We start from the raw sequence: 12650 nt of genomic DNA, 5'->3' as shown, positions 1-12650 counted from the left end.
CGCTCCCGCGCGCGGGTTGGAGTGTCCGGTACCTGTCGAGGTTGCGATTTCTACGGAACCGTCGCTTTCTTCTTTGCTCGCACTAGAAACTTATTTCTCTACTTAGCTGACTTTCCCTTAGGGTTCCTGGCCCTGTTCTTGCCCCAGCATGACTTTTATCGGGGCGCCGTGGTGGAAGCCTCACACAGAAGCCCTGTCCTCTCGAAGTTCCCGGCGGTGACGCTCCAGCCCCTCTGCCATGAACGGGGTCTTGATCCCCCATACGCCCATCGCGGTGGACTTTTGGAGCCTGCGCCGGGCTGGTGCCGCGCGGCTCTTCTTCCTGACCCACATGCACTCGGACCACACTGTGGGCCTCTCCAGCACCTGGGCGCGGCCCCTCTACTGTTCCCCAATCACTGCCCACCTCTTGCGGCGGCACCTCCAGGTATGGGGCCGGGAGCCGGCCTCGAGGGGCTGGGCCGGACCTCTGAGTGGAGACTCCCGCCCCATTACGGCCTTGGAGGCGTTCAACGGGGGCCAGGAGAACGGATTTGTACAACTGAGAGAGGTTGTAGAAACGCATCTTTAGTCCAGAATAAGAGTGTGGCTTCCAGCCTAGCGACTTGAGATATTTTAGCTATATGTTGAGGGGATCTTCTTAGTCCTGCCATGGAAACTGTTCCTACTTTTCGTACAAACTAAATATTTACCAAATTTGCCTCATCTTAATCCAGCTAATGTGCTGGGTACATAATACAGACTCTCCAGCCCCTTCCCCACTCCACCCCATGTGATTCAGTAAATATGGCTAGTGTGGGTTCTGGATATGTGCCCAGAATTTTTAAAACAATTGCCTTCAATGGGTTACGATCTGATCAGGAGAAAGTTTGAGAAAAGCTGATTAGACTACCTTCTGAACTCTTAACAGAGGGGAAGGTGGGGAGGAGGAGAAGGAAGGGCCGTTTGTTTGGGAATTTCCATCACAGCTTCTGTTCCAGGTGGCTAAGGATTTATTTGGTTAGCTTTCCTTGATTCGTGTAACAGTGATAGATCCAGGAAAGGGAGTCTGTGTTCCTTGGGATGACCAGTTGTTTCCTCAGGTATCTAAGCAGTGGATCCGAGCACTGGAGGTTGGTGAGAGTCATGTATTGCCTCTAGATGACATTGGAAGAGAGACCATGACTGTAACCCTCATCGATGCCAATCACTGCCCAGGTTCTGTCATGTTTCTCTTTGAAGGATATTTTGGAACCATCCTCTACACAGGTGGGCCTCTGGAGGGTCCCTCCTACCTTTCCAGCAAGGATGTCACTTTTCTTGTGCATCCTTAACTCAGAAGTCTGAAGCCTTCTAGCTTTATCCCGTATGAGCACAGTGACCCCTTATCATCTAATTTCCCATATTTTTAAGAGTCTAAACCTAATAAAGAGTAATTTTAAAAGGAGAAGAATGGAGACATTTGTGCAAAGAAACTATGCACCTATACTGCGTAGTTCAGTGCCAAGCCACATAACAGTTCTTCCACAGACCCATAAGCAAATGCTAATCTGGTGTGGGAGGTAGGAGAGGTCTTCTGCTCTTTTGTCTCTGACCTTCTCCCGTGTATGTATTTTTCCAGGTGATTTTCGATATACACCATCCATGCTAAATGAGCCAGCTCTGATGTTTAGAAAACAGATTGATACTTTATACTTAGACAACACCAATTGCAACCCAGACATGGTTCTTCCTTCCCGACAAGAAGCTGCCCATCAGATTGTCCAGCTCATTCAAAAGCACCCACAACATAACATAAAGATTGGTGAGTTATTTCCTTTCCTTTTTCTCTCACCCATAGCTAATGAATCAAGGTTTTTTGAGTGTTCTTACATACCTTGACCACCTTGTTTAAAATGTCAACCTGCCCTCCATCCTTTTTCTCAACTCCCGATTCCTTACACCTATTTGATTTTTTATACCACTCATCACCCCTGAATATACTTTATATGTTTTTAAATATATTATTGCTTATTTATTATTTGTTCCCCATTTCCCTTGCCACCCCTCACACACATGAATATAAACTTGAGAGCATAGATGGAAGTGGGAATAATCTTTGTGTGTTAGTGGAACAGAGAGTTGGTGACTCTCTAGTATGACAGTGAGCAAGGAATGGAAAATCATAAGGGGCTGGAATGCTGGCAAGCCATTTGGACTTGATCCTAAATCCAAGGATATTAAGTAGAAGAGGGACAATATGGCACTCATTACAATATTTTCGATAATTTACATATTTATTGTATATATATTTTTTTGAGACAGAGCTTCATTTTGCTGTGGAATCATAGCTCACAGCAACCTCAAACTCTTCGGGTCAAGCAATTCTTTTGCCTCAGCCTCCTGGGTGGCTGGGGCTAAGCACACCCACCACCGTGCCTGGCTATTTTTAGATACGGGGTCTCACTCTTGTTCAGGCTAGACTAGAACTCCTGAGCTGAGGCGATCCACCTGCCTTGGCCTCCCAGAGTGCTAGGATTACAGGCTTGAGGCACCGTGAATGTGCTTTCTATTGTGTGTCTCACCCTACTGGAATGTAAGTTCTATGGTGGGGGGGCTCTTTGTTTTATTATGGGTAATATCCCAGAGGCCTATATTGATACCTAACAGAACTATTCAATTGATATTTGTTATGTGAATGAGTGAAATTTGTTAGAAGATAGATTTTTTTTTTTTTTTTTGAGACAGAGTCTCACTATGTCATCCTTGGGAGAGTGCAGTGACATCACAGCTCACAACAAACCTCAAATTCTTGGGCTTCAGTGATTCTCTTGCCCCAGCCCCCCAAGTAGCTGGGACTACAGGGGCCCTCCATAACGCCCAGCTATTTTTTTGTTGCAGTTGTCATTGTTGTTTAGCTGGTCCAGGCTGGGTGAATGTGGTAGGTGCTCTACTGCCTGAGCTACGGGTGCTGCCCAGAACATAGATGTTTAAATGAGTGGTGTGCTTTAAATTAGGTACATTGAGGGAAGTTCTTCAGTTCTTTTCCCCTTCCAGAAGCTTTGGTGCTTTTTACTTCTTCTGTATTCCTAACTTCTTTTTTTTTTTTGTAGTTTTTGGCCAAGGTCAGGTTTGAACCCGCCACCTCTGGTATATGGGGCCAGTGCCCTACTCCTTTGAGCCACAGGTGCCGCCCTCCTTTCTAACTTCTAATAAAAGTCCTATCTTAACCACTTGGGAGGGGGGGGGAAGTAATAATAATATATTAGGTACTAACCGAAGAAAGAAAAGACAGCCATATGATTGTTCTGGTGATTCCACACAGGTACAGAATTATTTGGGGGGCTCTTCTTTTGAAGTTGCCTTTTGAGGTAGTTTATGAAAAAAAAATTATTATTATTATTTTTTTTTATGGAGACAGAGTCTCACTTTATCACCCTCGATTGAGTGCAATGGTGTCACAGAGCTCAAGTAACCTCCAACTCCTGGGCTTAAGCCATTCTCTTGCCTCAGTCTCCTGAGTAGCTGAACAATTTATTTTAAGAAATGTAAAATTGATCCTGTGGCTCAAGCGGCTAAGGTGCCAACTACATACACCTGAGCTGGCAGGTTCAAATCCAGCCCAGGCCCCCCAGACAACAATGCTGCAACCAAAAAATGGCCGGGCATTGTGGCGGGCGCCTGTAGTCCCAGCTACTAGGGAGGCAGAGGCCGGAGAATCGCTTGAGCCCAGGAGTTGGAGGTTGCTGTGAGTTGTGATGCCACAGCACTCTACCCAGGGGGAGAGCTTGAGGCTCTGTCTCAAAAAAAAAAAAAAAAGAAGAAATAGGTGAGTGGGGTGGTGCTTGCCTGTAATCCCAGCCAATAAGGATGCTGAAGTGGGAAGATCACTTGAGGCCAGGAGTTGGAGCTCAGCTTGGGCAACAAACCAAGACTTTGTCTCTAAAAAATTTTTTTCAAAATTTAACTAGTTGGGGCAGAGGAGGAGGGGAGGGATAAATTCACCCATTGGGTACAGTGCACACTATCTGGGTGAAGGACACACTTAAAATTTTGACTCAGTCTATACAAAAAGTATATAAATAAAATGTGTACCCCCTAATATTTTGAAATTTAAAAAAATTAGCTGGGCATGGTGGTATATGCCTATCATCCCCTCTACTTAGGAGGCTGAGACAGAAGGATTGCTTGAGCCCAGGAGTTTTTGAGGCTACAGTGAGCTATGATCACACCACTGCACTCAAGGCTGGGTAACAGAGAAATACCCCTCTCTTTAAAAAAAATTAACAGATTTAATTCTAAATAACTTTTTTGGTTTTTTCCAGAATTATAAATCCATAAAAGGGAAAAGATTTACCAAATGTTTTTAAAGGAGATGGGCCAACTCTGAAAGAAATTTCAAAGTGAGATTAAACAAAGGCTTTGAAACATTTTTATACCTTCCAGGGTAACTACCAAACTGATTGAGAAATATTCTCTACTCTCAGGATTGCTTAACTGGTCATAAATATTAATCCTAATCATTCTTGAAGTTTTAATGTAGAATTTTCCCAAAGAAGTACAGTTGACTAGGAGGGTTTTGTGGTAGGGCTTGATAAACTTGCAAATACTATGTATGTGATAAGCTCTGTGCCAAGTATCCAATTAACAGTGGTGACATAAAGATGAGTAAAATGGTCTCTGACTTTGAGGCCCTGTAGTCTACCAGGGAAGGACCTAGAGAGGAGGAAGAATGGGTATATGTAGAGAGAAGAAAATCAGCTACATTTCTGCCTGAAGAGTGAGATTTTGACTATAATTAGGAATAAAGTGAGAATAAAAGCAATGTAAGTTCTATTAAGGAATTCACCAAAAAAAAAAAAAAGGATCTTTTTCTTGCTACCTTCTTTCTCTGAAAAAAAAAAAGAAGGAATTCACAATCTGATTGTGGATTTATTTGAAATAGATCTTCAGAAAAGATCTGAGAACAACTAAGAACAATTACTAAATCATAACCATCACCCAAATTTGTCTCCGTTCCCGTTTTTTTTTTTTTTGAGACCAGAGTCTCACTATGTCACCCTCGGTAGAGTGCTGTGGTGTCACAGCTTACAGCAACATCCAATTCTTTGGCTTAAACAATTCTCTTGCCTCAGCCTCACAAGTAGCTGGGAGGCGCCCACCACAACCGCCGGCTATTTTTTGTTGCAGTTGTCATTGTTTAGCTGGCCCGGGCCAGGTTTGAACCCGCCACCCTCAGTGTATGTGGCCGGAGCTGTAACCACTGTGCTATGGGTGCCAAGCCTTTTTTTTTTTTCCTTATTAAATCACAAATGTGGGCTGGGTGCAGGGGCTCGCACCTGTAATCCTAGCACTCTGGGAGGCCAAGGCAGGTGGATTGCTTGAGCTCATGAGTTTGAGACCAGCCTCAGCAAAAGTGAAACCCAGTCTCTACTAAAAATACAAAAACTGAGGCAAGAAGATTGTTTGAGCCTGAGTTGGAGGTAGGTGTGAGCTATGATGCCACAGCATTCTATCCAGGGCCACAGCTTGAGACTCTGTCTTTAAATAAATAAATCAATAACTGTACATTTATGGGGTATAGTGTGCTAATTTGATACACAATGTGGAATGCTTATATCAAACTGATTAACAAACATCATCACTTATTTTTTGTAGTCAGACATTTATACTCTACTTTAATAGATTCGAAATGTACTTTTGCATTGTGCACAATAGGTGAGGTCCGACCAAATACCCTCCCTCCTCCCGCCCTCTGAACTGTACTTGGTTTTATCATTAGTGTGAATGTGTCTTTTAGCTGGAACTTCCACTTCCAACTACTTCTCCTCCAGGCAGTAAAATAATATTGCTGCTTTTTTTTTTTTTTTGAAACAAAGTCTCATTTTGTTTCCCTCAGTAGAATGCGATGGCATCCCAACTTGTAGCATCCCAAAACTCTTGGGCTTAAGCAATTCTCTTGCCTCAGCCTCCCAAGTAGGTGGGACTACCAGGCACTCACCACAGTGCCCAGCTATTTTTAGAGATGACGTCTCACTCTGACTCAGGCTGGTCTCGAAACTCTGAGCTCAGGCAATCCACCCGCCTCAGTCTCCCAGAGTGCTAGGATTATAGGCATGAACCACAATATTGCTGCTTTCTAAAACGCTGCTCTACTTGGGAGGCTGAGGCAAGAGAATCACTTAAGCCCAAGAGTTTGAGGTTGCTGTGAGCTCTGACGCCATGGCAGAGCTCAAAAAAAGTAAAAATAAAACAGTGCTCTGATGATATTATTTCCCCCCCCCCACCCTTTTTTGAGACAAGAGTCTTTGTCACTCTGGACAGAGTGCTGTGGCATCATAGCTAACAGCAACCTCAAACTCTTGGGCTTAAAAGCTGGGCACAATGGCTGACGCCTGTAATCCTAGCATTCTGGGAGCCCCAGGTGGGTGAATTGCCTAAGCTCAGGAATTTGAGGCCAGCCTGATCTAGAATGAGACCTCATCTCTAAAAAAATAACTAGGTATTGTGGTGGGCACCTGTAGTCCCAGCTACTCAGAAGGCTGAGGCAAGAGGATCGCTTAAGCCCAAGAGTTTGAGGTTGCTGTGAGCTATGATGCCATGGCATTCTACCAAGGATGACAAAGTAAAACTATCTCAAAAAAACAAAAACAGAAACTCTTGGGCTTAAGCAATCTTCTTGCCTCAGCCTCCCAAGTAGCTGGGACTACATGTGGCTGCCACAACGCCTGGCTACTTTTAGGTTTTGATCTTTTTCAGGCTGGTCTAGAACTCCTGAGCTCAAGCAGTCTACCTGCCTCAGCCTCCCAGAGTGCTAGGATTACAGCCACCGTGCTCACCCTGGTTTTTATGATTAGAATTAGCTATTTCCCTGCTTCTGACTCAATGAATCTCCTTCACTTACATGCTTAAGTTTAAACTCCAGCTTAGCAGTATGCATTAAGGCCTTCTAATATGTAGCCTTTGCTTACCTTTCTAGTGTCATTTCTCATCTATTCCTTTTTTTTTTTTTTAACAGATTTTGGCCGGGGCCAGGTTTGAACCCGCCACCTCCGGTGTATGGGACTGGCGCCCTACTCCTTGAGCCATAGGCACCACCCTTCTCATCTGTTCCTTTTTACTTAAGTAGTGTTGAACTGACTTCTCATAAAATGTTTTCTACCATACCCTTTCCTTTGCAGGTCAACCCTGACCCATCTTTTAAGACTTAGCGCCTCCACTTCCCCCCGTGAAAAAAGACTTAGTCCAGTGGTTAATTGTTCCCTAACTCAAAGAATTAGTAGCTACTCTTCTTTTGTTTCCTCATAACACTGTACATATGTCTCTAATATTGCCCTCAATTGTCTTTTTACTGGGTCTCCATGTAGGCTGTGGTTCTTGAGGGCTAGGACTTTTTCTTGAGACAGAGTCTCACTATGTAGAGTACCGTGGCATCACAGCTCACAGCAACCTCAAACTCCAGGGCTTAAGTGATTCTCTTGCCTCAGCCTCCCAAATAGCTGGAACTACAGGCACCTGCCACAATGCCCGGCTATTTTTTTGTTGTTATTGTTGTAATTGTTTAGCAGGCCAGAGCTGGGTTCAAACCTGCCAGCCCTGATGTACGCGGCCAGTGCCATAACCACTGAGCTATGGGCACCCAGCCTGTTTGTTAGTTTTCATAGTGCCAAACACTTAGTAGGTCCTTTTTTTGTTGTTGACTGGAGTGAATGAGTGGATTCTGTGTGCCGCCTCCCCCATCCTCCATATAAATTTTATTTTATTTTATTTTATTTTATTTTTTTTTTTTTTTTTGAGACAGAGCCTCAAGCTGTCCCCCTGGGTAGAGTACCGTGGCATTACAGCTCACAGCAACCTCCAACTCCTGGGCTCAAGCGAGTCTCCTGCCTCTGCCTCCCAAGTAGCTGGGACCACAGGCGCCCGCCACAACGCCCGGCTATTTTTTTGGTTGCAGCCGTCATTGTTGTTTGGCGGGTCCGGGCTGGGGATTCGAACCCGCCACCTTAGGTGTAAGTGGCTGGCGCCTTAGCCGGTTGAGCTATAGGAGCCGAGCCTATTTTATTTTTTTAAAGACAGTCTCAAGCTGTCAGCCCTGGGTAGAGTGCTATGGTATTATAGCTCACAGCAACCTCCAACTCTTGGGCTTAAGTGATTCTTTTGCCTCAGCCTCCCAAGTAGCTGGGACTACAGGTGCCTGCCGAAATGCCCGGCTATTATTTTTTTGTTGCAGTTGTCATTGTTTTAGCTGGCCCAGGCTATGTTCGAACCTACCAGCCAAGGTGTATGTGGCTGGCACCCTACCCACTGAGCTAAGGGCACTGCCGAATTTTATGTATTTTTGTTACACATTTGGTTGATTTATTAGGATCTCTACTAGCGTCATTCTCTTACTTTCCTCGATCTCTTTACCATTATTCAGGACTCTATAGCCTGGGAAAGGAATCACTGCTAGAGCAACTGGCCCTGGAGTTTCAGACCTGGGTAGTATTGAGTCCTCAGCGCCTGGAGTTGGTACAGCTGCTGGGCCTAGCAGATGTATTCACAGTAGAGGAAAAGGCTGGCCGCATCCATGTTGTGGACCATACGGAGATCTGCCATTCTACCATGCTACATTGGAACCAGACTCACCCTACCATTGCTATCCTTCCCACGAGCCGTAAAATCCACAGCTCCCACCCTGGTATTCACATCATCCCTTACTCTGACCATTCCTCTTTCTCTGAGCTTCGTGCCTTTGTTGCAGCTCTGAAGCCTTGCCAGGTGGTACCCATTGTCAGTCAGCGGCCCTGTGGAGACTACTTTCGGGACAGCCTGAGCCCCAGGCTCTCTATACCTCTGATTCCAGACTCTGTGCAGCAATACATGAGTTCCTCCTCTACAAAACCGAGCTTTCTCTGGCTGTTAGAAAAGAGGCTAAAAAGGCAGAGAGCCCCAGGTGTTGTGTTTGAGTCCCCTGAGAAAAATGTTGATCAAGTTGATAGAAACTCAAAGAAGGCTGAGAAGGGGGAACACTTTCCCTGGTCTGGGGACCTTAAGAAGCAGCCCTCCCACCATCCTTTGCAGACCAAGAAGCAGTTGTTCCCAGACGTCTGTGGCAAAGAATGGAATGGGGCAGTCCCATTCTGTGAGTCCCAGGAGAAGGTGACTGTGCCGCCGACTGCCCCCTTGGGATTTTCAGTGCACTTAAGGTCTCTAGAGGAGAAGCTTATCTCTCCAGAAACGAGAGAGGAAATTGGTTTAGGGTCCCCTTTGGTACTCAGGGGAGATGATGATGGCCCAGCAACCACAAGGAACCAGGGTGCCTGGATGGCCTGTGGTTCTCCCCTGTCACACAGTAAAGCCACCCCTGTTCTAGCTACTCAGTTAGGTGGCCTTGCACTAAAATACCTTCTGACTCCAGTGAACTTTTTCCAGGCCCGGTTTTCTTCCAGAAGCTTTGACCAGCAAGTGGAAAAATACCATAACCCTTGCTGAAGTATAGACAGGAAAGTATAGAATGATAACATTGTTTGATTCCACACTGCAGTGTTAAAGACAGTAGCTGATGACCAGTGGGGAAGAGTTTGGGGCCTTACTTTTTTTTAAGACAGAGTCTCACTTTGTCACCCTTGGTAGAGTGCCATGGGGTCACAGCTCACAGCAACTCCAGCTCTTGGTCTTAGGCAATTCTCTTGCCTCAGCCTCCCAAGTAGCTGGGACTACAGGTGCCCATCACAGCGCCCAGCTATTTTTTTGTTGCTGTTTGACCAGGGCTGGGTTCAAACCCACCACCCTTGGTATATGGAGCTGGTGCCCTATTCACTGAGCCACAGGCACCGCGTGGGGCCTTACTTTTCTATATTTATAGGATCCTTATGAGCTTATACTAGAATGGCACTTCTCAAAACTTAGTTAGCTTTGGAATACCTAGTTTTATAGTTGAATTTTTTTTTTTTTTTGGCTGGGTTAGAGTGCAGTGGCATTGTCATCGCTCACTGCGACTTCAGCCCCTGGGTCAAACAATACTCCTGGCTTAGCCTCTGGAGTAGAGAAACTACAGGCACATTCTACCATGCCCAGCTAATGTTTCTGTCTTTTGTCTCCCTGTGCTGCCCAGACTGGTCTCTAACTACTGGGCTCAAGTGATCCTCCTACTTTGGCCTCCCAAAGTGCTTAGGATCACAGGTGTGAGCCATTATGCCTAGCCTATGGTTGACTGTGTTTAAGAAATACTTTTTGTTATAAATTCTTTGGAGTGTGTATGAGTACCCTAAAGGTTCTTAGGAGTCCTACAGTAATTTAATCTGTTTAACTTTGTTTAACTCAGTATTTCTCAAACTTTTTGAGTGTACAGTCTTATGTGGGTACAGAAAGAGAGAGTCTGAATCAAAAAGGACCAGATTATTCCCATTGTTATTTTGTGTGTCATGGGTAATTTCCCTTGTTCCCTCCTCCCTTTTCCCAGATAAAAGTCACTAAGTCGTTCTGTTTTTTAAATTATAAACTGTTATGGGAAGATAAGTGGTGGTCCAAGCAGTACATTCCAATTCTGAATGTCACTGACTTGCTATGACCTCTATCCAAGTAACTTCCTGTCTCTGTCTCTGGGAGAGAACAGGAAGGGATTAAAGGGGCCTTGGAACAGTGGTGAAAAATTCCACCTCTGCCTCCTTCATGAGGCTGTGAAGTCACTGTCACTGGGGACAGCCACCTAGGGGGCTGGGCACCTACCATCAAGGTAGTGTCTGGAACCCAGCTGAACCTTAAATTAAGTCTTGGGTGTGACTAGACTCCCCAAGCCTAGAGGCCCTGAGTCTTTGGCTGAAATAAAGTTACAAAAGATCAAATGTGCTGCCAGATATTCTCTGATTGTACACATAGCTGGCATGTTTGTTGTTCTCCCCACCCTCTTGATTTGAATAGGGAGCCAGAGCAACACAGCCTCTTTGTTTTAGTATCCAGGGAAGAGACCAAGAAGCCAGCTGGCTGGAAGGGGTGGGGGTGTGCAATCTGCCCTGTCCTTCTGCTCATAACCTGACACAATGCCAAACCAATAAGCAGGACAGCCAATACCAGGGCTAGGAGGGAATAGGCCTGAGAGGGCATAAACATGGGAGCTGGATATGTTGATAAGAACTGTTTCTGAGTAGTACCCCAGACCTCAGCACTGAAGAAGTCTCTGTTTCTTGTCCAAGGAGAAAAAGAGTTTTCTACTTTTGGAAGAAAAAATAAAGAGTTTAGAAAGCAAAATAAAGCCTTACTCTTGGGCAAGCCATACACAGCCCTTGTTTTGCCATTGACCTTCACTGTAAGTCTCCCAAAGGCCTACTAGGAGCCACAGCAGGTAAGGCATTTGGCACAGTAGAAAACATGGGCATTTCTGAGCTTGAATCCAGGGCACCCAGTGCCAGTTGCTTAAATAGTGAAGCCTAGTCCCTCATCTGTGGGTTGGATTGAGATACCTACTTCTCAGGATTGCTAGGGAGAGTATATAGTTGGTAAAATCTCCTAGCTCAGTGTCTGCCACATGATAGGTATTTTAAAAGTTGATTCTCCTTAGCCTCTGGTTCATCAAGAAATTATTTATTCTGGCTGGGCGCAGTGGCTCACGCCTATAATCCCAGTACTGTGGGAGGCTGAGGAGGGAGAATTGCTGGAGCTCAGGACTTCAAGACTCACCTGAGGGAAAGTGAGACCCCGACTCATGAAAAAAATGGAAAAACCCAGCCGGGCGCCAGGGTGAGCACCTATAATCCCAGCGGCTTCCAGAGGCTGAGGCAGCATGATGCCCACAAGCCAGGAGTCTGAGGTTGCAGTGAACTACCAAGCCACTGCACTCTGCTCAGGGGCACAGGGTGGGACACTGTCTTGAAAAAAAAAAATTCTGAATATAGGCCGGATGTGGTGGCTCACACCTATGATCCTAGCACTCCAGGATGCTGAGGCGGAACACTTGAGCTCAGGAGTTCAAGACCAGCCTGAGCAAGAATGATATCCTGTCTCTATTAAAAACAAAAAAATTGGTGGCACCTGTGGCTCAGTGAGTAGGGCACTGGCCCCATATACTGAGGGTGGCGGGTTCAAACCTAGCTCCGGCCAAACTGGAACAAAAAATAGCTAGGCGTTGTGGTGGGTGCCTGTAGTCCCAGCTACTCAGGAGGCTGAGGCAAGAGAATCACCTAAGCCCAAGAGCTGGAGGTTGCTGTGAGTGGTGACGCCACAGTACTCTACCAAAGGAGATAAAGTAAAACTCTTGTCTCTACGGAAAAAAAAAAATTAACTGGGCATTGTGGCAGGTGCCTGTAGTCCCACCTACTTAGGAGCCTGAGGCAGGAGGATCATTTGAACCCAGGAATGTGAGGTTGCTGTGAGCTATGTTGATGCTGTGATACTGTAGCCTGGGCAACAGACTGAGACTCTGTCTCAAAACAAACAAGAAAAAGAAATTATTCTGAATGTAAAATAAGAAACTTTGGAAATGATAAAAATAGAAACATTTTAATTCCCCCATCTGGATCAATTGATATGTTTTCCTTTAGTCTTTTTTCTATGCACATAAATGTGTTAAATATATTAATTTTTTCAAAATTGAGATAATACTATATATAATTTTACATCCTACACTTTTTTTTTTTTTGGTTTTTGGCTGGGGCTGGGTTTGAACGCACTACCTCCAGCATATGGGTCGGCACCCTACTCCTTTGAGCCACAGG

The 12650-nt window shown here is 45.3% G+C and overlaps 1 protein-coding gene across 3 annotated transcripts in view; it reads left to right on the top strand.

Annotated features, from left to right (window-relative positions):
• The first annotated feature begins 11 nt into the window (after positions 1 to 11).
• HIPK1 (homeodomain interacting protein kinase 1) overlaps positions 12 to 12650 on the top strand; it is a 92650-nt gene continuing 80011 nt past the window's right edge. For 2 of the 3 annotated variants that reach the window (XM_023515467.1, XM_023515466.1), the window contains exons 1-3: positions 38 to 427; positions 1083 to 1248; positions 1601 to 1783. In XM_023515467.1, coding sequence (XP_023371235.1) covers positions 239 to 427; positions 1083 to 1248; positions 1601 to 1783 — 538 coding nt within the window. In that variant the 5' untranslated portion in view covers positions 38 to 238. Of the gene's footprint in view, positions 428 to 1082; positions 1249 to 1600; positions 1784 to 8377; positions 9531 to 12650 lie in introns of those variants that run through there. The other variant, XM_003793856.3, reaches the window with a different exon arrangement.

This window comes from Otolemur garnettii, unplaced genomic scaffold (genome assembly GCF_000181295.1).
Source record: "Otolemur garnettii isolate 467f Iridium unplaced genomic scaffold, OtoGar3 scaffold00073, whole genome shotgun sequence".
Lineage (NCBI taxonomy): Eukaryota > Metazoa > Chordata > Mammalia > Primates > Galagidae > Otolemur > Otolemur garnettii.
The sequence above is the reverse complement of the archived record's forward strand: the minus strand, read 5'-3'. Positions and strand labels throughout refer to the sequence as shown.